Source organism: Diabrotica virgifera, chromosome 2 (genome assembly GCF_917563875.1).
Source record: "Diabrotica virgifera virgifera chromosome 2, PGI_DIABVI_V3a".
Classification (NCBI taxonomy): domain Eukaryota; kingdom Metazoa; phylum Arthropoda; class Insecta; order Coleoptera; family Chrysomelidae; genus Diabrotica; species Diabrotica virgifera.
This window is the reverse complement of record NC_065444.1, coordinates 159585895-159611037: the sequence shown is the minus strand read 5'-3', so window position 1 is coordinate 159611037 and position 25143 is coordinate 159585895. Positions and strand designations below refer to the sequence as shown.

General features: G+C 32.3%; 1 protein-coding gene across 2 annotated transcripts in view; it reads right to left on the bottom strand.

Moving 5' to 3' along the window:
• LOC114334642 (fibroblast growth factor receptor 4) overlaps nt 1–25143 on the bottom strand; it is a 215293-nt gene that overhangs the window by 109726 nt on the left and 80424 nt on the right. For both annotated transcript variants that reach the window (XM_050642874.1, XM_050642873.1), the window contains one exon: nt 19762–19952. In XM_050642874.1, coding sequence (XP_050498831.1) covers nt 19762–19952 — 191 coding nt within the window. The remainder of the gene's footprint in view (nt 1–19761; nt 19953–25143) is intronic.

Here is a 25143-nt window from a genome sequence, read left to right as displayed (position 1 = left end):
CCATCTCCCTCCCAAACCGGAAGCTCAAAATGGTGTAACTTTTTACTGAACAATATGTGGACCATATAGAACATTTTGGTGTTGGAGGAAAACTTTTACTTTGGATGTTTGGATTAGGCCTTTTTTGGACCAATTATACTATACTACCTCCGTAATTTGGAACCGTTCATTTTAGAAGCGTTATGCATAGAACCATTTTTATTTCAAATTTAATGTAGAAAAATTTTGTGTAGAGGGTTGTTCATGCCAAACCGCTTAGTTTTAGAAATATTGTCGAAAAACTTAAAAAACTACGAATTTACCGATTTCTCACCCCTCCCCCCCCCCCTCCCAAACCCGACGCTCAAAATGCTGTGACTTTTTTCTGAACATTATGTGGACCATATAGAACAATTTGGTGTTGGAGGATAACTTTCACTTTGCATGTCTGGGTTTGGGTCTAACTATACCATACTATTACTCTAAATTTTATTTTTGGTCGAAGTGGTGTATGTATTATTTTTCATTTTCTTAAAAAATTCGAAAGGGTCCTCTTATATTAATCAATGCTTGCTTAATTTTAATGTTATCAAACTTCTTTTAGAGTTCATTTGATAGGTATTTCTAAGTATTTTTACAAAATTTTAGTAAGTACCTACTTATATTTTATAAAATTAATCGATTTCCAAGTTATGTAATCTTGAATGCTTAGATTTGAGTAGGTACTCGCTTAAAAAAATATACATTAAATTTACTTACGACGTTCTTTGAATTAATATTAATAGTAATTTACGTAACAAGTTCCGAAAGTTATATTTTACGAGACGAGTAAGAAGTTACCAGGGCGAGCCGTAGGCGAGTCCTGGACTGGAATCCTTGGAGTCTTGTAAAATCACTGATTTGGATCGTGTTATGTACAATAGTTTTTCTGCAGCCGTTTTGTATGTTAAAAAGAATATATGGATAAACTCTACTTATGAACTTAACACTTTAAAGTTACTCTCGTGAATTCAACATTAGAAAAATCTACTTATGAATATTAATAACACAATTATAAAAATTATTCATAAATAGCGGCTTTCGCAGTTTCCCTAATCTCATCTGGAATCATTTCGGCTTCACTTTCTCTGCTGATTTCCATTTCTTGGAATTGAAAAAAGAAAAACTGAGCGAAAACACACACGAATCTTAAATGACAAGCGTTGTCATAATAAAATACAAAGTTGATGTTATTGTCAAAGCCGTTACCTAGCTACCCAAAATCGTCCCGAAAGTAAAAAAAGCGTCCCGAAAATGAAAAAATTAGTCCCGAAAGTAGCTACTTTCGTTAGGAGTTGTGTAAAATGGTGCTTTCGATTTAATAAATCATGACGAAAGTTTTATTTTCGGGACGGCTGAAGAAAAAGGTTTTTCAAGTAAGAAACTTATTCGATTTGTTATTAGCTTTAATTTTGGTAACGATACCTTTTTTTCAACAAGTAGTTTTTGAGTTATTTATAAAAAAACGCTGTTAAACCTTCAAATTTTTTGAGGAAAAATAAAAATTTTTAATCATTGATAATAAATAAAAAAACTCAAAAATATTGAATTATTTTAATTACTTTATGTAACACATTTTGCTTAGAATTTGTTCCTCTATCGATTTATGGAGTTATTTTTAATACAATAATTTTCACCCACGAGAAGGAGTGGCATCCACCACCTCGTCAAAAGAGCACTTCTGTTTCTTAATGTATCTTCTACCCGCTCACTAATTTTCATGAAAATCATTGGAAGTTCAACAAAATCGGAGGTGAAAACCTTCAGTGACTCCACTATTAGGTTGTTAGAATAAGCGAATTTCTAATATTTGCAGAATTATCCTAGAATTATAGTTATCCCCATGCCCATCACCAATATTACAAATAGCCTGTTATGAGCCATACCCTTCTTTGGACCAAACCTACATACTTTCGTTAGAATTTGAAGGCCATTTGTCCTCTCAGGTCGTTGTAACACTTATTATCCAGCACCATTCTTCTTTTTAATTTCTTCACTGACTTTGTTATCTTTAGTCAGCAGCACCCTACGTATATAAAGGTGTACATAACTTCCAGTTCCACTTCAACGATTTATTAGTCTAGGTATCTAATAATTTAAAGAAGAGTACATATATTTTGTCCCTTGCTAATATCCTCAATAGTAAAAACCTATTCTTGTGCATTTTCAATCATTTCAAGTATACAAATATCTATCGGGTCTTCCCCTGATTGCCACTAAGCAGTTCTTCAAAATGATTTGTCCATCTATTTAATAACTCTTTGTCACTAATTACAAAGCCGTCCTTATCTTTGTACGCTATTATTCTGGGTTTGAACTGTTTTCTACGATATTCATTTGTTGGTATAATTTTCGTGCGCCTTTTCTATTATGGTATTTGGCTATTCCGTTTAGGACATTTTCTCTTAAAGTCTCTTATATATACTACATTTTTCTTTTGATTGATGGTACCACATTGTTCATCCAACCAATTTGCATTTCTTCTAGCCTTGTTAGATATTGACACAACTTTTTTTCTTGTATAGTTATATAGTTAGATTTTCATCGATTCTTGGTAGCTTTTCGTTTTGCGCGTTTTTATCTCTAATAATTTCAGATTTTAGCAACTTAGTATTGTACTCTTGTTGTCTCTTGTACAGTTATGTTGTGGTTTATTGACTATAGCTTTCTAGGGTAATCTTCAAAGTTCATTACATAACGAAAAAATATGTTGGTCGTTACCAAATATCGTTAAAATCACATGCTTAGTATTAACACAAATAATGTTTAAACAGAATGCTTGTTCATAGTCACTATGAAAAAATGCAAGATCCTAATATTCGTATGAGATTTAATTTTAATAACACTAACAGCAGAATTAAATCAGCAATTGTTTCTACATAAACCGATCCATAAAGCAGGAATATCAAACATGTTGAAATAAATATACGTGTTGTGATATGCCTATGAAATTACTACATGCGATTATTCGTGCTTTGCATAATTCTCTTACAGACTTGAAAACTAGTAATTGGCATTAAAAACAATAATAAATTAAGTTTAAAATGTAAGCTAAAACTTAAAAAAGAAATCCACGAGGAAAAATTTTCTGTAGTTGGCTGTATACCATTACAAAAACATAAAATCCTTTATAAAAGGTATATTTGTTAAAATCCCTATACAGGGCTACATCAAAGACATAACTAGTTTTCGATCGGTTGACCGATCATCATCAGTGTAATCCTAAAATATGGATAACCAGATAAAATGATGCAAAGTATTTAAAATGTTACTAAGGTTATAAAAAGTTATAGGCTATTCTCACTTAGAATCTAACATGCTAACCACCAAAGTAAAAATATTTGGGTATAAACCCTTTTTAATTGATCCGTCAGAGGAACATATGAAAAAGATGTGATTTATAACATGGATGTATAAAATATCCAATGTCTTACGGCCGAGGTACCAATGAGCTCAATTTGACCAGTTCACATCATGGCTGTATGGAAACAAGTGATTTTGATAACGGAAATTCTGAAAGATGACACGACAGGAATGACAGTTCCACAGGAAGTTATAATTTCCCTGTTGTTTGGTGATTTTTATTGTAAAATTTTTAAATTAATAACAATAAAAACAGTCGTTCCCACTGTGGTAAATAGTCTATTAAAATGGAAATAGACTTGATGTAAATGTTAGAATATTGTAATGAAAGAAGTAGACAAACCACATTACACGTAAGACGGAAAACTTAATAAACGTTATCAAACCCTTTATATGTGATATCTAGGGCTTAGAAAAGCAATTGTATGTTTATTTAAAGTTATCAGTTATATTAGAATAATTGAAAGTTGTTATAGTATGTGAAAGTACCATAAAAGATCACTGTGTGGGTGACAGAGATGTAAAACTGTTTTCACATCTGGGAAGGATATATAATACAAGCTAAGGCACATGCGACCATTTCTCAAGATCCCTGCATACTGCCTGGAACTCTAAGGGTTTGACAAAACAGACCAGTACGTGATATAGTTAAACATAGGGGAGAGGGTTGGTGTTAGAGGTTTATGAGATTATAATTAAAATGTAACATGAAAGGGACCCATAAAGAGTAGTGAGACTATTAAATTTAGTTACTGTATGAATATATGGGGTGGAGATAGTCATAAAAAAATTATGGATGAAAATTTAGAGATGATTAGTTAGTATGTAGGTGATGATAACACCATTGTTATCATCACCTACATACATACCTATTCATCTCTCAATTTTCATCCATAATTTTTCTATGACTATCTCCACCCCATATATTCATACAATAACTCAATTTGAGAGTCTCACTACTCTTTCTGGGTCCCGTTCATGTTACATTTTAATTATAATCTAATAAACCTCTAACACCAACCTTCTCCCCTATGTTTAACTATATCATGTACTGGTCTGTTTTGTCGAACCCTTAGAGTTCCAGGCAGTATGCAGGGATCTTGAGAAATGGTCGCATGTATCTTAGCTTGTATTATATATCCCTCCCAGATCAGAAAACAGTTCTACACCTCTGTCACCCACACAGTGATCTTTCATGGTACTTCCACATACTATAACAACTTCCAATTATTCTAATATAACTGATAACTTTAATACCCATACAATTGCTTTTCTAAGCCCTAGATATCACATATAAAGGGTTTGATAACGTTTATTAAGTTTTCTGTCTTACGTGTAATGTGGTTTGCCTACTTCTTTCATTACAATATTCTAACATTTACATCAAGTCTATTTCCATTTTAATAGACTATTTACCACAGTGGGAACGACTGTTTTTATTGTTATTAATTTAAAAAAATTTACAATAAATATCACAAAACAACAGGGAAATTATAACTTCCTGTGGAACTGTCATTCCTGTCGTGCCATCTTTCAGAATTTCCGTTATCAAAATCACTTGCTTCCATACAGCCATGATGTGAACTGGTCAAATTGAGCTCATTGGTACCTCGGGCGTTAAACATTGGATATTTTATACATCCATGTTATAAATCACATCTTTTTTATATGTTCCTATGACGGATCAATTATAAAGGGTTTATACCCAAATATTTTTACTTTGGTGGTTAGCATGTTAGATTCTAAGTGAGTATAGCCTATAACTTTTTATAACCTTAGTCAACATTTTAAATACTTTACATCGTTTTATCTGGTTATACACATTTTAGGATTACACTGATGATGATCGGTCAACCGATCGAAAACTAGTTATGTGTTTGATGTAGCCCGGTATAGGGATTTTAACAAATATACCTTTTATAAATGATTTTATGTAAAAAAGGAATATGTTAGGAGAAAACTAATATAGAAATAAAGTTTAAATGGAACAAAACGTATTAAAAAATGGAAATCCACACTATAATGGCATTTTTTATTAGAAACGTACATTCACATCATAACTGTTCATGGTTTAACGTATGAAGAATAACAATTAGTATACTAGGTAGGGTATGGGAGATTGATAAATTTCACGTGAATGTAGGAATGGATCAGGGCTTAGTGCGTAGTCCTTATAGTCCTTATTTATTTTCATTAGTATTAAATATTCTACCATATTATGGTGTAATGTTTACTTTATTTTTTATAAAATTTCTTCCATTCTTTGCTGTTTCGTATCAACATCTTTGCGTCTACCTACATATATCACTCCACTTCTCTCCAATATCTTTCCGACATCCCATATATGACTTAGTCTGCCATTTATTTGTTTTTCAATATTTTTACTCCCCACACTATTCGCATTGGTTGCTATCTTACATACGTTGTAAATTACCCCACCAAATCTCTATTTGTTCTATAAACTCCAATGGGGACTGTATGTTCAGTTCGTTTATGTATTTCTTATTTTATATATTCATGTCTCTTATCCTTATTTTACCACTTTTGGTAGCACCTTTCCCTGTTCTTAAAAACACCATATCTATAGCGCCTATCTTGCTATTTTGCCATTTCGTTAATACCCATGAGTCGCTGAAAAAAGTCAGAAAACGTAATATAAGGGTCATTCCATTTCAAATCACTCAATTTGGGAGCAAAAAAAATTTTGGACCTCCGATTTGTCTGAAAATTGATATATAGCTTCTGCGGGACGTAAAAATAAGATATTTAAGGTCAAAAAATCCTCTTCTTCTTTTTTTCTCAAAATGTTATTTTATGCGATTTTACAGTGATTTGGTGTTTATTTATACAAATTTGCATTTTCTATCGTAAAGTATCAATGGAAAACATAATATTTTAATAGAAGGGACTCATAAATGTCATTATATGGCATTATAACAAGTTGCTTTGATTCAAAACAAGCTTTTGATCAAATTTTATAGTGTAGAAAACGTTAAAATACTGTTTTTTACATTTTTCTCCATTCTCAAAATACGTCATAATCGATTTGGCTGAAAATTTGCCCACAGATAGACAAAATATAGGACTTTAAGTGGTGAGAAAGAAGGATTTGAATTATATTACAATACCAAAAAGTTACATGCAATATTATATTCAAAAATATAGGCGTCTACTGTAAGTATAATTAACTCGAAAATATCGACCTCACGACAAAAATCGCTGAAAAGAAGTTGTAATAATTGTAAATACGATTTATTTGGAACAATTTCAGTTCCTACCATTTTTGTCGAAAAGTTAAAAATGGCGGAGATATTGAGCAAAACAGGTTCTCCTTTAAAATCAAGATGGCCGCTAACGTAACGGAGGAATTCATTCGCGATTTTAAATTTAGGCTACTATTGACTCCCCTAAAGATCAGAAAAATAAATTTTTGTGCAGCTTGGCATTCAAGGTCAAATGCTATCCCGACTGGACTAATATATACTTTTGAGTATGATATTACTGCATGTAACTTTTTTGGTATTGTAATATAATTGAAATCCTTCTATCCACTTAAAGTCCTATCTTTTGGTTATCTGTGGGCAAATTTTCAGCCAAATTGATGATATATTTTGGGAATGGAGGAAAATGTAAAAAACGGTATTTTAACGATTTTTACACTATAAAATTTGATCAAAAACTTGTTTTGATTCAAAATAACTTGTTTTAATGCCATATAATGACATTTTTGAGTTCTTTCTATTAAAATATTATGTTTTTCATTGATACTTTACGACAGAAAATGCATATTTGTTTAAATAAACACCAAATCACTGTAAAATCGCATAAAATAACATTTTGAGAAAAAAAGAAGAAGAAGATTTTTTTACCTTAAATATCTTATTTTTACGTCCCGCAGAAGCTATATACCAATTTTCAGACAAATCGGAGATCCAAAAATTTTTGCCTGAGTGATTTGACATGGAATGTACCATAAACAACTTTAAAAACTTTCATTTTTGTATTCTGGGGTATTTCTTTTCTGTATATTAATTTTTTGTTTATTGTATGATACAGATCTAGGGTTTTTTCTACTCTGCTGTTGATTTCTGCTTTTAGACATCCTATTTCTTCAATTATTACTTCAAGTATGTAGAAGCTTTAACTTGTTCTATTTTTGTTCCTTTAATTTATATGTTAAGTTCTCCTCTTGTTCTCCAAATTGGATAACCTTTGGTTCGTTAATATTTTTATCTTCTCTATTCTGAAGTTCGTTTTCAGATTTGCTGAGAAATTTCTACTCTTTTTAGCCTTCTATACCCTACATTCAGCTTTCAACTTTTTGTGGTGGATTTGTTAATAATTTCGTAGAAAAATATTATGAATAGTGTTGGGCTAAGTGCTCCTCCCTGTTGTAAAACTCCATTTAATGTAAACGTATCCGATGTTAAATTATTACTAATCACGGCATTCTTGTTCTCATTGTGTATATTTTGTATTATTCTTAGTAACTTGTTCATTTTTTTCTCTTATTATTTTCCATAATTTCTGCATTGTTATTTTATCGAAGGCTTTTTCTACGTCAAGAAATGCTAAATATATTGGGTTTTTGTCTTGCAGTCCTTTTTGTGTTATATGTTTTAAAGTAAATGTATGATTCTGTATAGGCATTATACTTACCACTTATACTTTATTTAATGTGTTCCTTCATTATTCTTAATCGTTTGTTTATTTTTTTTTCTAAGAGTTTTTTTACATGTATATAGCAACTTCGATCCTCGGTAGTTATGTTATTACATTCTCTCATATCTCTTTCTTTGTTAATTTATTACTAATCACGCATTATTGTTCTCATTGTGTATATTTTGTATTATTCTTAGTAACTTGTTCATTTCTTTTTCTGTTATTATTTTCCATAATTTCTGCATTGTTACTTTATCGAAGGCTTTTTATAAGTCAAGAAATGCGAAATATATTGGGTTTTTCTCTTGCAGTCCTTTTTGTGTTATCTGTTTTAAAAATAAATGTATCATTCTGTATAAGCATCCACTTATACTTTATTTAATGTGTTCCTTCATTATTCTTAATCGTTTGTTTATTTTTTTAGGGTTTTTTTTTACATGTATATAGCAACTTCGATCCTCGGTAGTTATTACATTCTCTCATATCTCTTTCTTTGTATAAGGGTGCTATTAGTGATAGTTTCCAATCTTCCAGGATGTCTTCATCTTTCCATATTTTAACCATTATTTTTAATAATATTTTTTATTCTCCATTTTTTTCGGTTTTTTATAATTTCTGCTGTTATTCTATCTACTCTAGGTGTTTCTCATTCTTCAACGTTTTTATTGTGTCTTATAGTTCTTCCTCGTTTATTGAGTTTTCTGTATTAACTTCCAGTGGTTCCATCAATGTCTTCATTGGTTTATCACCGTTAGTAGTTCTTGAAAATGTTGTTTCTATCTTTTACCTATTTAATATTTTGTTGCTGTTATTTATTCTGCATTTTTGTTTTTATTGCTGTATATTTCATAGTTCTTTGTGTTCTTATCGTCTTCAGGGGTCTGGGGAATCGGTTTTGGTTATTTTTGTATAATATTCTATTTTATCTCCGATTTTTTTCCAATTACTTTTGTTTTCTACTATAACTAATATTTTTACCTTTTTTTCTTCACGTTTACTTGCTTTTTATATTAACGGACCTCCAAGCTGTCTGTTTCTTTGTTGAGTATTTTTTACTTTTTACACATAACTCCTTAACTGCATTCAATTGTATATCCTTATAGTTGTTCCATAGATTGTTTATATCATTATTATATTATCTTATATTTTTTTAATGTTATAAATTTTCGTTTATTTTTGATTAAATATTTTTGCCATTCCTTTGTTAACAACGATTTTAGTTATTACCATGTAATGGTTATTACCATATAATGGTTGCTGCCTATTTCGGGTCCTTTGTGTAATTTTGTATCCATTTCTCTTCTTATGTCATTGCTTTCAACTAGATAGGTATATATCAATTATGGATTTCTTATTTTGAATTTTGATTTCTTAGTATACGTATACGTGTCAGTTATTGACAAAATCTTTAGAGTGTAAACTTCTAGTAATCTCTTGTCACTGGTATTTCTGATTATTTCTCCAAAGGGTCCTATATCTCTAGTGTAGATTTCTCTTGTTGTGGTATATATTGCAAACGTTAATTCTCCCCAAAATTCATCTTTGCTTTGTGAGTTATCATCTTCGTTCATATATACCTACTACCATAATAGTGTTATTATACTTATTAGTAGAATAACAGACAACGGCTTTATAAAACTGCCACAAGACCAGCGACGATATATGAAACTTAATTTTGGAGAGCTGAAAAATCAGAAGAACATCCAATGCTTGTTAGGGAAATGAAAATGTACCAGTAGAGTTACAAAAATTATAAGTCTAAGAAATGTACTAATTACTAATTGCTGTAAAAATGAAAATATATTATGTTAAAATAATTAAGGAATATTTAGGAAGGACATATTTGTGAAAGAGGTTGATATTAGAAATAATAAGATAGAAACGTACGAAAAAATTCACACAGGGTGTTTCATTAATAATTGTCCATATAGTAACTGGAGAAACCTTAGTACAAAATACGAAGATTTAACCTAAAACCCTTAAATAAAATGTGGTTTCTTACTGAGTTACAGGGTGTTTTATCTATAAAACTAAAAATCATTTTTGCTCAGAATTTTAATACTATTCGACGTATCCTTTTCATACTTGGCAATAAGTGCGATTACTATACACCCTACAAAAATTATGACAAACAAACGTTTCTAGCTACTACCAGAGGTGTACGACAGGGGATAGTGAATGGTTGACCCTTCTCAAATTCTACGCCACTGGAGGAATTACTATTTTAGTGCCATTTTTAGATTCTCAAATACTTTCTACGTAAATAATATACTCTTCATTGGTAACGATAAAGTCATTAGTTTTCGAGATTTTTTAAGTGAAATATGAAACGGCACAGTTATTTTGATTAATTTATCACTTATGGTAATATAATTCATATGATTAAAATTAAAAAATTATTTGTACCCAGTACTTTAAAACTATTTGGCGTATCCTTATCATACTTGGCAGAAAGTGTAGGTACTGTACACCCGACTAAATTAAGATAAATAAACGTTTCTAGCTACTACCAGAGGCGTACGACAGGGGATAGTGGCTGCTTAACCCTTCCCAAATTCTACGCCACTGACGAAATTGCTATTTAGTGTAATTTTTTGATTTTGCCATACGTTTTATGTAAATAATATATTCGTCATTCGTAACGATAAAATGATTAGTTTTCGAGATATTTGAAATTAAAAATGAAGCGACACAATACACTGATCTTTATCGTTACAAATGAAGAGTATATTATTTTCATATAAAGTATTGGAGAATCCAAAAATTAAACTAAAATAGCAATTCCGTCAGTGGCGTAGAATTTGAGAAGGGTCAACCATTCACCATCCCCTGTCGTATGCCTCTGGCAATACGTAGAAACGTGTGTTTATCATAATTTAGAAGGCTGTCTAATAGTCGCACTTTCTGCCAAGTATAAAAAGGATACCTCTAATAGTTTTAAAATGCCGAGCAAAAATATTTTTTTAATTTTTAGATAAAACACCCTGTAACTCAGGAAGGAACCACATTTTATTTAAGTGTTTTGATTAAATCTTCGTATTTTGTGCTAAGATTTCTCCAGCTACTATATGGACAATTATTAATGAAACACCCTGTATTAATGATTAACTTAAATAATATACAGGGTATTTCATTAATAATTGTCCATATAGTAACTGGAGAAACCTTAGCACAAAATACGAAGATTTAACCTAAAACACTTGTTGGGGACTTGGTCCCGCTATTGATTGCACAATGAATGTAATTAAAGCCAATATACTTTTCAATTTTTATTGTTGTAATAAAACTAACAATTACAACATAAACCAACAGAAAAGTCCCAGCGACCTATTTTATAATTGACTGTTCTTCGCGACGTTCTAAAACAGAATGAATACAATAACTATGATCTTGACGTTCTACGCAGTTTAATAATTACGCACTATTTTCGCTGTTAGTAAAGTCAACATTTTTTAGGAACGATTCTTAACATATTCCCCCACCTTGAAATATTATTTCAATAAACATAAAGTTAAACAATTTATAAAACAAGTAAATTCCCCAATTGGACAAACAAAAATGAATACATATAAATGAGTACATAAAAATGAATACATAAAAATTAATACATAAAAAAGAATACATAAAAAAAGAGTATATTTTCTTAAACATTGTCAATTGGTAAGAGACATAACTTTGAAATTGATCGCTTATATTCGCCATTTACAGTTTGAATACGCGCAACCCGTACTTTGTTATCAGGGCCGACATACACTTCCTTTACACGTCCCATCTTTCATTGACAAGGAGGAAGATTGTCTTCCTTCAGCACCACCAATTGTCCAACTTCTAAATTTGGTTTTTCAGTAAACCACTTAACCTTCTGCGGCATTTCGATAATATAGTCCAAAGACCACCTCGTCCAGCAGTGCTGTTGAAGCATTTGCATATGTTGATACCTAGATAATCGATTTATAGGTATTTCTCGTACATCAGGATCCGGTAATGAGGTGAGTCGTCGTCCAATAAGGAAATGAGAGGGGGTAAGGGACTCAAAATCATCAGGACTTGAGGGCAAAGGACATAAAGGTCTTGAGTTTAGGACAGCTTCTATTTGAACTAGAATGGTATAAAACTCCTCAAATGTAAGATTACCATTGCCCAAAATTCTTTTTAAGTGTTTTTTACAGGACATTACCCCCGACTCCCATAGACCACCAAAGTTTGGAGACTTGGCTGGAATGAAGTTCCAGTTAATACCTTCACTACTGACTGAATTTGTTAAATACTGTGAATAAGACAATAAAAAATCTCCCAATAGTTTCAATTCGTTATTTGCCCCAACGAACTGGGTACCATTGTCGGACAAGACCTTTAATGGTTTACCCCTACGTGCAACAAATCTACGAAAGCACGCGATAAACGCCTCTTTTGTCAAGTCCGACACCAACTCAATATGAACTGCTTTAGTAGAGCAGCATACAAACAGACATACATAACATTTTGAAAGTATAGACTTTCTCCCATACTTATTTTTAATTTGGAATGGACCAGCATAGTCCATCCCCGTTACATAAAATGGAGGTGATGGAGTTACCCGATATTTAGGTAAAGGAGCCATTATCTGAGACAATGGAACTGGCCGGGCCTTGAAGCACTGAACACACCTATGAATGGCATATCGTACCAGATTCCTACCACCAATTATCCAGAACTGTTCACGGATTGAACTCAAAACGGCCTGCGGACCAGCATGTAAGAGACGTTGATGTTCTCATTCAACCAACAACTTTGTTAATGTATGCTTAGAGCTCAATAGAGCTGGATGCTTCTTCGTATATTCCAAACTCGACAACTGTAGTCGACCCCCCACCTTGAGGATACCATTTGCATCAAGAAATGGACTTAACTTATGTAGGGTATTATTAGACAACAATTGCCCTTTACTAGACAATTCTTTAATCTCTTGCGAAAATGATTCCTTTTGCGCCAACTTAACCAAAATATTCATAGCATGTGTTAACTCTGCAGGAGTTAAAGCACCCAGTACTGTCTCTTAAAATATCTTAAACAATAAGCCAAAGATCTTTTTAATCTAATTATGTGACCGAATATATGAAATGGAAACTTATATATGTCCTTAGCACCTTGGCAGGTTCCAACATGCACTCTAGTCTCGGGCATATCACTAATTGGTTCAGGAACGGACATAGGCCATTTTTGCTCATCCAACATTAACCAATCTGGGCCATACCACCATCTTTGACACTCCATCAGTTTTGATGGAAAAATACCTCGAGATATGATATCTGCAGGGTTTTGATCCGTCCTAACATGTCTCCACTCTTTTGGGTCCGTTAATTCCTGAATTTGGCTTACACGATTTCCCACAAATACCTGAACATCACTAGGTGACATTTTCAACCAACTCAACACCACAGTAGAATCACACCAAAAGACTGTTTTTCTAAAGTTTATAGTCATTGCTTGTTTTAACTTAGCTACCAGCTTACCTAATAACAGGGCTCCATATAGTTCCAGTCTAGGAATAGTTAATCTTTTTAATGGTGCCACCCTTACCTTTGCACACAACAAATGTACTGAAGTATCTCCACATTTATTTACACTTCTCAAATAAACACAACAACCATAAGCATTTATAGAAGCGTCACAAAAGCCATGAATATCAACCACTGATGCACCAGAACATACTACCTGCCTAGGAATTGCTAACTTATTTATTACAATGAAATCTAATTTTAATCTAGACCATTCACCATCCAACTCACAAAGTAATGACTCATCCCACTTCAAATCCAACTTCCACAGTTTTTGCAAAATAATTTTGGCTAGAACCACACTAAGTGCTACCAGCCCCAACGGGTCAAATATTTTCGATACATCCGACAGAATATTTCTTTTTGTGTGCCTTCCATCTTCTACTGAAAACTTAATTTCAAATAACAATTCATCTTGCTTAAATTTCCAATTGAGTCCCAACGTTTTGTTTTGTTCTTTCTCTCCAAAATGTACGTGATCAACCAAGACTGAACTGTCTAACTTCCGTTGCACTTCTTCATCATTTGATACCCACTTCCGTAATTCCATACCTCCAGCTTTTAGTATTGAACCATCTGGGTACATAATTCCAATAATTCCTCTGTTGTCTCTGCTCCTGTTAACACTTCATCAACATAAAAGTCTCTTAAAATTACTTCCGCTGCCTTAGGATACTCCCTTTGACCATCCATACCTAACTGTCGCAAACACCTGATTGCAAGATATGGAGCTGACCTCGTTCCATACGTTACCGTGTTCAAGGTATATTCTTCCAGCTGTTGACTAGGTGAAGTTCTCCAAAATATCTTCTGCAAACACCGTTGATTATGTGATACCCAAATCATTCGGTACATTTTTGATACGTCTGCACACACCACCTTAGGATGTTGCCTAAATCTCAACAAAATCAACAAAAGATCTTCCTGAATCTTTGGTCCAACATGCTGAATATCATTAAGAGACACGCCCGTATTTGTTTTCATTGAACCATTGAAGACAACTCGCAACTTAGTAGTGCTTGAATTTTCATTCAACACTCCATGATGAGGAAGGTAATAAGCTATTTCACTTTCTGAAGGTTCTGACACTTACATGTGACCCAGTGATATATATTCATTCATAAAGGAGCCATACATACCCTTCAGAACGACATTTTTCTCTAACCTTCTTTCCAACGCTAAAAATCTGTTCTTAGCTTCAAGTTTAGAATCCCCCAACTGCTCCAACTCTCCTTTAAATGGAATTCTAACGATAAATTTACCATCTTTTTCTCTCTTGGTATTTTCCACAAATATACTCTCACACTCTAATTCACCAACAGACAATGACTGCCTCTCTTGAGGAATTTCTTCCACGGCCCAAAATTTCTCCAACTGATTTTGAATGTCAACTACATTTAAATTACACATAGTTAAGTTATACGTCTGTGGATTCTGCATCGGTCCAGCCAGTATCCACCCCAGCAATGTCTTCTGCAACACGGGTTGAAACTCAGATAATTTAATCTGTCCCACACAAAGAAGACTATAAAACATCTCGGCACCTAGTAACATGTCCACTTTACCAGAAAATCAAAATCCAGCATCAGCTAGCGGTAAATGAGGGGGTATATCTAATTGAGATATATTTAGATTTTGACTAGGTATCAAACCACAGATCTTTGCCACAACCAAACATGAAATTTTTTTCTGAAAATTATTATGCAATAACTTAAATGAAACCATACATCTGCCACTAACACCAGAAGACTTTTGATTGATACCAAAAATTCTGATTGTGACTGTATCTTGTTGAAGTTCCAGCTTACCAGCTAACTCAGAATTAATCAGGTTTGGCTGACTCCCAGAATCCAATAAAACACGACATGTTTGCCACGAGCCATCTTTTGCCATCACCTGTATCAATGCGGTTGCTAATAGTATTTCTCCTGGTACCTCTATCCCATTATCCAAAACAACCGACCCAACATGCTGTGTAACCTCTAACGCCTGTGAAGAAGACGTTCCAACTTGCAAACCACCACTATTACCAGCTTCCCCAGCTTTCGCTCCATCATATTCCTTGTTACCACCAGGTCGACCAACTCCCGTCTCTGTATTTGGTCTTACATCATAATGTAACATTGTGTTGTGTTTTTGTCCACATTTCCTACAGTTACCTGCTTTACAGTATTTACTTGTATGATTTGCCTTTTTCAAACAATTTAGACAAAGGCCCAACTTTTTCGCTTGTTCGTACCTCACAAAAGTTCTTAATTTCCCAAATTCCACACAGTTATTAATGTAATGTTTATTTTTGCAATAATGACAAAACGGATCTTGACTTGTTACACTGAATGTATTAGTCTCTGTTAAGTTTGACTCTGTGTTCACAAATGATTTATGTCGTTGCCATTTATTATGTCCTCTGTTATTGTGGCTACCAGCGCTCTGTTCCTTATTTTCCTTAACCTTTTTTGAATTCCTCTCAATATTCTTTAAAGTATCTACCCTTTCATTTAGAAACGTTTTGAATTCATCCAAAGTAGCCACTTTTCCCTTTGGCCGCTTTTCCTCCCAACATCTAAATGTAATGTCGTCAAACTTTTTTGTTAGGCAGTGTATAACTATTGGATCCCAATTTTCCACTGAAATGTCAAGCTTTTCCAACGTTAACAGGGTTTCTGTCATAGTATCCAACATATTTCTCAAATGATCAGCTGACTCTTTTACCATATTTGGAAACAACAACAACGCATCTAAATGATAATCAACCAACATGGGAGTATCGTCATACCTGTCACACAAAAGTTTCCAGACAATATTATAACTAACTGCTGACGTTTGGCGCTTCTGCAGAACTTTAGCGGCATCACCTTGTAACGCTCGCTTTAAAAAATGAAATTTTTGAATATCAGGAATACTTTTATCGTTATGAATAAGACTCTCAAAGCAATCTTTGAACTCTAACCAATTTTCTACAGAACCGTCAAAATTTGCTATTGGAATTGGAGGTAACTTAATCTTAGCCCCCCCACCATATACGTCACTGACCAAACTTTGATTGTCATTAGCATTACCAGGATATCTACTGTCATTCACAATCTTTCTAGCTTTCGAAATAATTTTATAAAATAAGTTTTCAAAATTTATTAATTCAGATTCTCCATTATATTTGTCATCTAAAACCAACATTTCTTATTCAATTTCTTCAAATTCATCCAACAGTCTTTCCGCTCTAGGTAATCTACTTTCAAATTCAATAAGGAATTGTTCGTCATTAATTTTCCCCGCAACAATATTACTACTATCTACAAATTTTGTAAAAATTGTTAATTTTCCCTTAATAGTCCCTCTCTTTCTTACTAAACCTTCCGTCATCTTATTAATAAAAGAATTATAATTTAAACTTTAAAAAGAGTAAACCCTGTACAATTATAATTATTAAACTTTAAAAAGAGTAAACCCTGTATTATTATAATTATTAAACCAAAACCAACTAGTTCAAATATATTGGGAATATGTGTATGTAACAGGAAATAATAAAAATATAAGGAAATGTTAACGACTCACCAATCTCCAATTTTAACCAGCTTTGCACAAAATAGTTGTAAAAAATCAATAATTCCATCAGTATTTGAATTCCATAAAACCATAAACCATTAAACCATTTAAATTTTATTACCATCCGACTTCGTTTGGACCACTTATTACCATTCGGCTTCGAAGAACCACTTATGTTGGGGACTTGGTCCCGCTATTGATTGCACACTGAATGTAATTAAAGCCAATATACTTTTCAATTTTTATTGTTGTAACAAAACTAACAATTACAACATAAACCAACAGAAAAGTCCCAGCGACCTGTTTTATAATTGACTGTTCTTCGCGACGTTCTAAAACAGAATGAATACAGTAACTATGATCTTGACGTTCTACGCAGTTTAATAATTACGCACTATTTTTGCTGTTAGTAAAGTCAACATTTTTTAGGAACGATTCTTAACAACACTTAAATAAAATGTGGTTCCTTATTGAGTTACAGGGTGTTTTATCTAAAAATTTAAAAAGTATTTTTGCTTAGCATTTTAAAACTATTCGACGTATCCCTTTCATACTTGTCAATAAGTGCGATTACTATACACCCTACAAAATTATGACAAACAAACGTTTCTAGCTACTACCAGAGGCGTACGACAGGGGATAGTGAATGGTTGACCCTTCTCAAATTCTACGCCACTGGAGGAATTACTATTTTAGTGCCATTTTTAGATTTTCAAATACTTTCTACGTAAATAATATACTCCTCATTGGTAACGATAAAGTCATTAGTTTTCGAGAGATTTGAAGTTAATTATTAAACGGCACAATTATTTTGATTAATTTATGATATAATTCATATGATTAAAATTAAAACATTATTTGTACCCAGTACTTTAAAACTATTTGGCGTATCCTTATCATACTTGGCAGAAAGTGTAGGTACTGTACACCCGACTAAATTAAGATAAATAAACGTTTCTAGCTACTACCAGATGCGTACGACAGGGGATAGTGTCTGGTTGACCCTTCCCAAATTCTACACCACTGACGAAATTGCTATTTTAGTGTAACTTTTTGATTTTGCAATACGTTTTATGTAAATAATATACTCTTCATTCATAACGATAAAATGATTAGTTTTCGAGATATTTGAAATTAAAAATGAAGCGACACAATACACGGCCTAGATACGTTCCACAAAACTTGGCCGCAAAGCGAAAAGCCGTAAAACGAATCAATTATTCTAATACAAAATCATGTAAATTCGATGGGATCGGTTCCAAATTTGTTAAATATATGTTAAATGTAACATACTCCAAAAACCAACAAAAATCTATAAACAAAAATGAAACAACTTCATGTTACATAAAATATGTGTATGTGTGCACACATTTTTTTAAATGGCTTTAATCTGAAGAACGATGAAGAAATCGTAACCTGCAGATGACTGCCGTCATCATTTTTCGCTGGTAAGGTTGGACCTGGCTTAGAAAATTGTCCAACATTGTTTGTGTTCACATGTTGTCTATTTCGTTCTTCAGTTGTTTATATCAGCTAATTCCTCGAGAAACTTTCGCGTTACATTCGACGTCAGGATCGTTTTCAAGAAGGATATTTATTCCTTGTTCGAAATAGGTAAAGCTTTCGACAAATGTTTTGATGTTAACTGTTTGGAAACAACAGCCTCTGTTTCTTCAAGTGCCAGTTCTGTTTACAACTGAATGAGTTCTTCAAATGAAACGGGTTCCCTATCAGCTCCAAGTAGAGCAAGCACATCTCGTTCGTTCAAACTCTCAAAGCCGAGATTATGTGCTAGATACGAAATGTTTGGGCTAATTTCAGATAGGATGTTCACTTCTGCTTCAGTAGGATGTGTACAATCCTACTTTGTCCTATGTACTTTTACATAATCTGGCCATATTTTTTTTTCAAAATGCAAATATATTTTAATGTCTTCTTTTTAATTGCAAATTTCAAAAATTTTCTCTCCAGCTAGCCGTTATAGCGAAATATTTTAGGCCGTATATCGAAAACGTGCCTTAATTGAAGAGGGCCGTTATAGCGAAATGCCGTATAAAGAGCGGCCGTATAGCGAGGTATGAGTGTACACTGATCAAAATAACCGTGTCGTTTCATTTTCAACTTCAAATATCTCGAAAACTAATGACTTTATCGTTACTAATGAAGAGTACATTATTTTCATAGAAAGTATTGGAGAATCTAAAAATTGAACTAAAATAGCAATTTCGCCAGTGGCGTAGAATTTGGAAAGGGTCAACCTTCTACTTTCCCCCGTCGCACGCTTCTGGTAATAGCCAGAAAAGTTTGTTAAACATAATTTAGTAGTTTGTACAGTACGTATACTTCCTGCCAAGCATGAAAAACATACGTCGAATAATTTTAAAATGCTGAGCAAAAATATTTTTTAAATTTTTAGAAAAAGAACACCCTGTAACTCAGTAAGGAACCACATTTTATTTTAGTGTTTTAGGTTAAATCTTCGTATTTTGTGCTAAGGTTTCTCCAGTAACTATATGGACAATTATTAATGAAACACCCTGTATAATGAAAAACTGTTCATGAAAAAAGAAAACACGACGCATATTGGGACATTGCTTATGGTTTATAAAACAAGAACATTTAAGATAAAACAATTTACCTGAAGTACTTTAGCATTGCAGTCGTCCAAAGCTTCGTAAGAACATTTAGCATAACCGTAGGGTAAGTTTGTCCACACAATATAAGGATGTAAGTCAGAAACAAACATACAACTAAGTTTAACAGATTCCCCAACAATAACTGTGGAATTCTCAAGTCCTGTTGTCAATATGGGGGTGTTGTGGTATCGCTCTAGAATCAAAATGTTACCGTCACCACATAAAACAATGTTTATTGTAATTTGCCAAACTATTAATACATGAAAATAGAATTCGCACCTTAGTCACATTACCTCTTCTCCACATGTAACATTTAGAAATTATTTCTTTGACAGGAAAGAACTCATTCAATTACATTTAGCACAATAAGTACATAGCACAAAATATACCGTTAGATTAACTCGTTTTCTATGACAAAATAATTTTTTTCTACGGCCTTGCTAAAAGAGCCACTTCCGAAAGTTGCACTTTCCCGCAGGCGTGCGTGAAAGTAAATTTTCCCGCACGGCGTGCGGGAAAGTTAAAAACCTTGTAATATGGCATTATAATATATTATAATAAATGCAATAAACTAATATTTAGCTATTACTTACCTACTAATTTATTTCAAATTTATCTTATTGTGTTCATGTTTTAATGAAATTAGCGCGATTATTTCATTCATAGGAGATTCTGACCAATAGAAAGCTACAGAAATCTAAATTAAATTGATAATTTTTGATTATTTCATTCATAGGAGATTCTGACCAATAGAAAACTACAGAAATCTGAATTAAATTGATAATTTTTGATAATTGCCCGTCAAGTATATTACGTCAGATGCCCTTCGTTGCTACGAAAAAATACATTCAGTCACATTAATGACAATTAATGTTTTAAAAATTATAAAAGTAATGACTTTCAATCGTCAAATATTTATAAAAACTTTGTGTTTAATTGTATTAATTTGTACTTAAATAAATAAATTACAATAAAATTTTGGTTTTGAACAGTTTTATTCATGAAATAATCGCAACAAATTGCACTCGAACTCTAAAATTAATATAGAATTTTAGAGCTCTTGTACAATTACTACTGATAATTTCCCGTCGTCAAGTATATTACGTCAGATGCCCTTCGTTGCTATGAGAAAATACATTCAGTGACATTAATAACAATTAATGTTTTAAAAATTATAAAAGTGATGACTTTCAACCGTAAATATTTATAACAACTGTGTGTTTAATTGTACTAATTTGTACTTACATAAATAAATTACAATAAAATTTTGGTTTTTAACAGTTTTATTCATGAAATATTTGCAACAAATTGCACTCGATCTCTAAAATTAATATAGAATTTTTGCCATCGTGACACTTTGACATAATTTCATCTGTCAAAGTGTCACTCGGGAAAAATTCAATAATTTTAGTGCTCTTGTGCAATTACTACTGATAATTCGATGAAATAAAATTATTTTGACATAATATTTAAAAGTCAGATCAGTAGACAATTCGTCGTCATGGAAACCAATATCGTTGTCGTGGTAACCCATTATTATATTGATATAATTCTATTTTTTGTGGCTTTTTTTTCCAAACGTACGGCCCTAGAAAAACTATTGTTCCTAACTCATGCGGAAAGTGTCTTCCCCGCACTCGACTGCTTGTCCGAACTCCGATATCGCGTCGTTCGGGTAAACGGCAGTCTCGTGCGTGAAAGTATCACTTTCCGCACTAGTTAGAAAAATAACAATTTTAATAAACTGTTGTGGGTAGAACCATAGTCGCAATATTATTACCGTTATAAAACACCGTTTACAATATAATTAATATATTTTTTAATCCTATTATTCACGTGCGATGCCAGAATTGTCCGGCGTTGGCGATCACCATTGCGAATGTTTCTCGCAACATCTTCAGCAAAATGAAATAGTCGTCTTATATTATTTGATATTTGAGTCCATCATTCACGAATGTTTCCAAGGAACTTCTTATAGTTCTACGGTCACGGCCACATAATATATTTTTTAAAGTACAACAAAAAATATTCGATGTCTTAGTAACATTTCGTATTGTATTTTAATAACATGCACACATCAGTGGTTCTAAACTGGACAAAAAACTTGTTCTTGCGAAAAAATTGTGAAGTTTAAAATAATAATAAAAGAATATATAAAAAAAGAATGTGTGTACTTTGTACGCACGTAAGGAGTTATACTTCTATTATATGATTTCAACGAAATCAATATAATTTAAACAGTTTCTCTACTACTTTCCAAAAAAATTTATTAAAACAATACCAAAAATTAAAAAAATAAAAGAATAAAACACACACAAACACATTGAAAAATGCCACTAATGATTTCTGAACAATAATTGTTGCCAACAATTTTAATTAAATACGTATTTTCTGAAAAAAATTATCTAATAATATACTTACAATCATAAAATCTATAAAAAAAATAAAAAAATGATATAACTTGCATTGGGCTTGAACCTACTTCCCGTGTATCCCGCCGTACGAGAGTCGAAGCGATTTCAAACTGCACCACCTTCGCGTATACGTCATGTGGGAATATACACAAACTGAACAACTTTTTGACATTTTGTTTATATGAATTTTTATTAGTTTTTTGTCGAATTAAAATACAACAATATATAGAGTAAGAAAACGATACATTAGATGAAAATTTGTAGAAAGTTTGTTCGTAATCAGATTATGTAAATTAAAGCATTGCCTACTAGGTGTATAGCATAGCAAGTACTAGGTAAGTACATTATTTTTTTTACATTTTCCAAATAGGTATGAAGATAGTTTTTTATTGGAATACAACTGAAACATTTAGAATTACGTACCTGTGGCTTTTCAAAACTATTTAAAAAGTCACTATAATTATAAATTTGATTTTATTTCTGTCCTCACAACAATAAAAACTAATATATTATACAACATTTTTGTTTACCGATAACCTCCATATTGAACAATTATTGACAGATCATTTCAACACCCAATCAGAGCCCGTATAAAGACTAATACCAAACCTTCGGTGTGCGCATGCGCGCAGATCAATATAAATTCACCCTCAATCTCAATCGCGCCTAAAGAAGTATAACTAAAAATAATATAAATAAAATTATCATATAGGTACATATTCCAGGTCCCACAATTATGAAAATAATTTCCAGGCTTTTCCTGAGGCAACTTTTGTTATAAAATTTTTTATTTCAAAGCTCTACTATAAACGGTTCCTGAGATATGGCCGAGAGCCATTCTTATTGGGACACCCGGTACACACCTCCGAAAATTTGGCTGATGTAAATTCATTCGTATATCTATTGGCAATTTGTTAAAGAAACTTATGGCTCCATAATGTGTGCTAGCTTCCAACAAAACAGAACGTTGTTTGAACTATGAACGATGTATGAACGATGTTGTGGAAGCATAAAGTGTGAAGTCTCTGAATCTTGTTGAATATACATGGTTAAATTGAAATTTATTAAATTCATAAATTTTGCAATGTACATTATACACGAAAATATATAGGGTGAGGCAGATAACTGGCCTATATTAATAGATGCTAAAACTGAAACAGGACAAGATAAAAGAGGTCAAAACGTAACGTTTAGAAACCTTTCTCACTCGAATGTATTAAATTTACAAAGTAGTTTTTCCACTGAACATTTTAAAGAGGTTTAAAGAGGGTTGAACATTAAACATTTTTTAGGGTACTGACGTACCATATTGACATATCTTGTCCAATGACTAGTAAAATAACTCGCAATGAGCCTAAAAATAGTTGGGTAACAAATGATATAGTACAGGAGGGAAATGATTTGAGAAGTCTTTTTTGGCTATCAAATAACCTCCAAAATATAGACATGCATTTTAAATATAAAGAAAAAAAGAAGCAATATGTCAAATTAATCGACGAAGCAAAAAAGAGTTTCTTTCAAAATAGTTTAGAATGTAAGAATACTATACAACAGAAGCAGAAGTTTATATGTCGCACGGTAAATAACAAAATAGGTAAGACGGTAAAACGTAATAATTGTGACAAAATCCAACTTGCTGATAAAATTATCAGTAGTAATTGCACAAGAGCTCTGAAATTATTGAATTTTTCCCGAGTGACACTTTGACAGTTGTAATTTCACGAGCCGAAGGCGAGTGAAATTATGTCAAAGTGTCACGAGAGCAAAAATTCTATATTAATTTCAGAGATCGTGTGCAATTTGTTGCGATTATTTCATGAATAAAACTGTTCAAAACCAAAATTTAATTGTAATTTATTTATGTAAGTACAAAGTACCATTAAACACACAGTTTTTATAAATATAATATGACGATTGAGAGTCATCACTTTTATAATTTTTAAAACATTAATTGTCATTAATGTCACTGAATGTATTTTTTCGTAGCAACGAAAGGCATCTGACATAATATGCTTAACGACGGGATATTATCAAAAATTATCACCTTAATTTGCATTTCTGTAGCTTTCTATTAGTCAGAATTTCCTATGAATGAAATAATCAAAGGTAATACCACGAGTCCTCTAAATTTTATCGATAAATTTTTTTGTTTTCACGAAAACTTCTTTATTTGGTAAAATTACGAAAACAAACCGAATGATAAAATCACGAGTCCGAAGGACGAGTGATTTTATCCATTTCGGTTTGTTTGAGTGATTTTACCCTAAATAAAGAAGTTTAAGTAAGAAAACGAAAAAATTTATCAAGCAAAATTTAGAGGACGAGTGGTATTTGAAAAGATTATTTTGTGAACCAATATGTATTATTAGTAAATACGGGCATCTGTGAAATATTTTTAAGACAACTAGGATCAATGTCTTAAGTAGGTTATAGATAAATTATTTTATAGTTTTAAATTTAGGGTATAGTATTTTTTACTACAAAAGCGATATCACGTAGGTCAAAGTTTTTGACGTAAGAGAACTGTCAAAACATTAGAATGTGACTGAATATTGATTGTATATCGACTAAATTGGTAAAGTGTATTAGTGAATATATAGCGAAACCACTTGCACACTTGATAAATTTATCAGTGGCCCAAGGTATCTTTCCACATAGTTTGAAGGTAGGAGTTGTAACTCCAATATTCAAGAGTGGAGATAATTCTGTTTTAGATAATTATAGGCCAGTTACGATACCTACTGTTTTGGGTAAAGTTTTTGAGAAATGTGTATACAAAAGAATGTATAGCTTCCTTAATAAATATAATATATTATGTTCTAACCAACACGGATTTCTGCCTGGAAGGTCAACAGAGGGTCCTACTGTTGAATTACTCAGTTTCATTCACAATGCACTGGATCGGGGTGATTTTGTGGGTGCACTTTCCTCTGATCTTTCAAAGGCATTTGATACTATAAACGTAAGAGT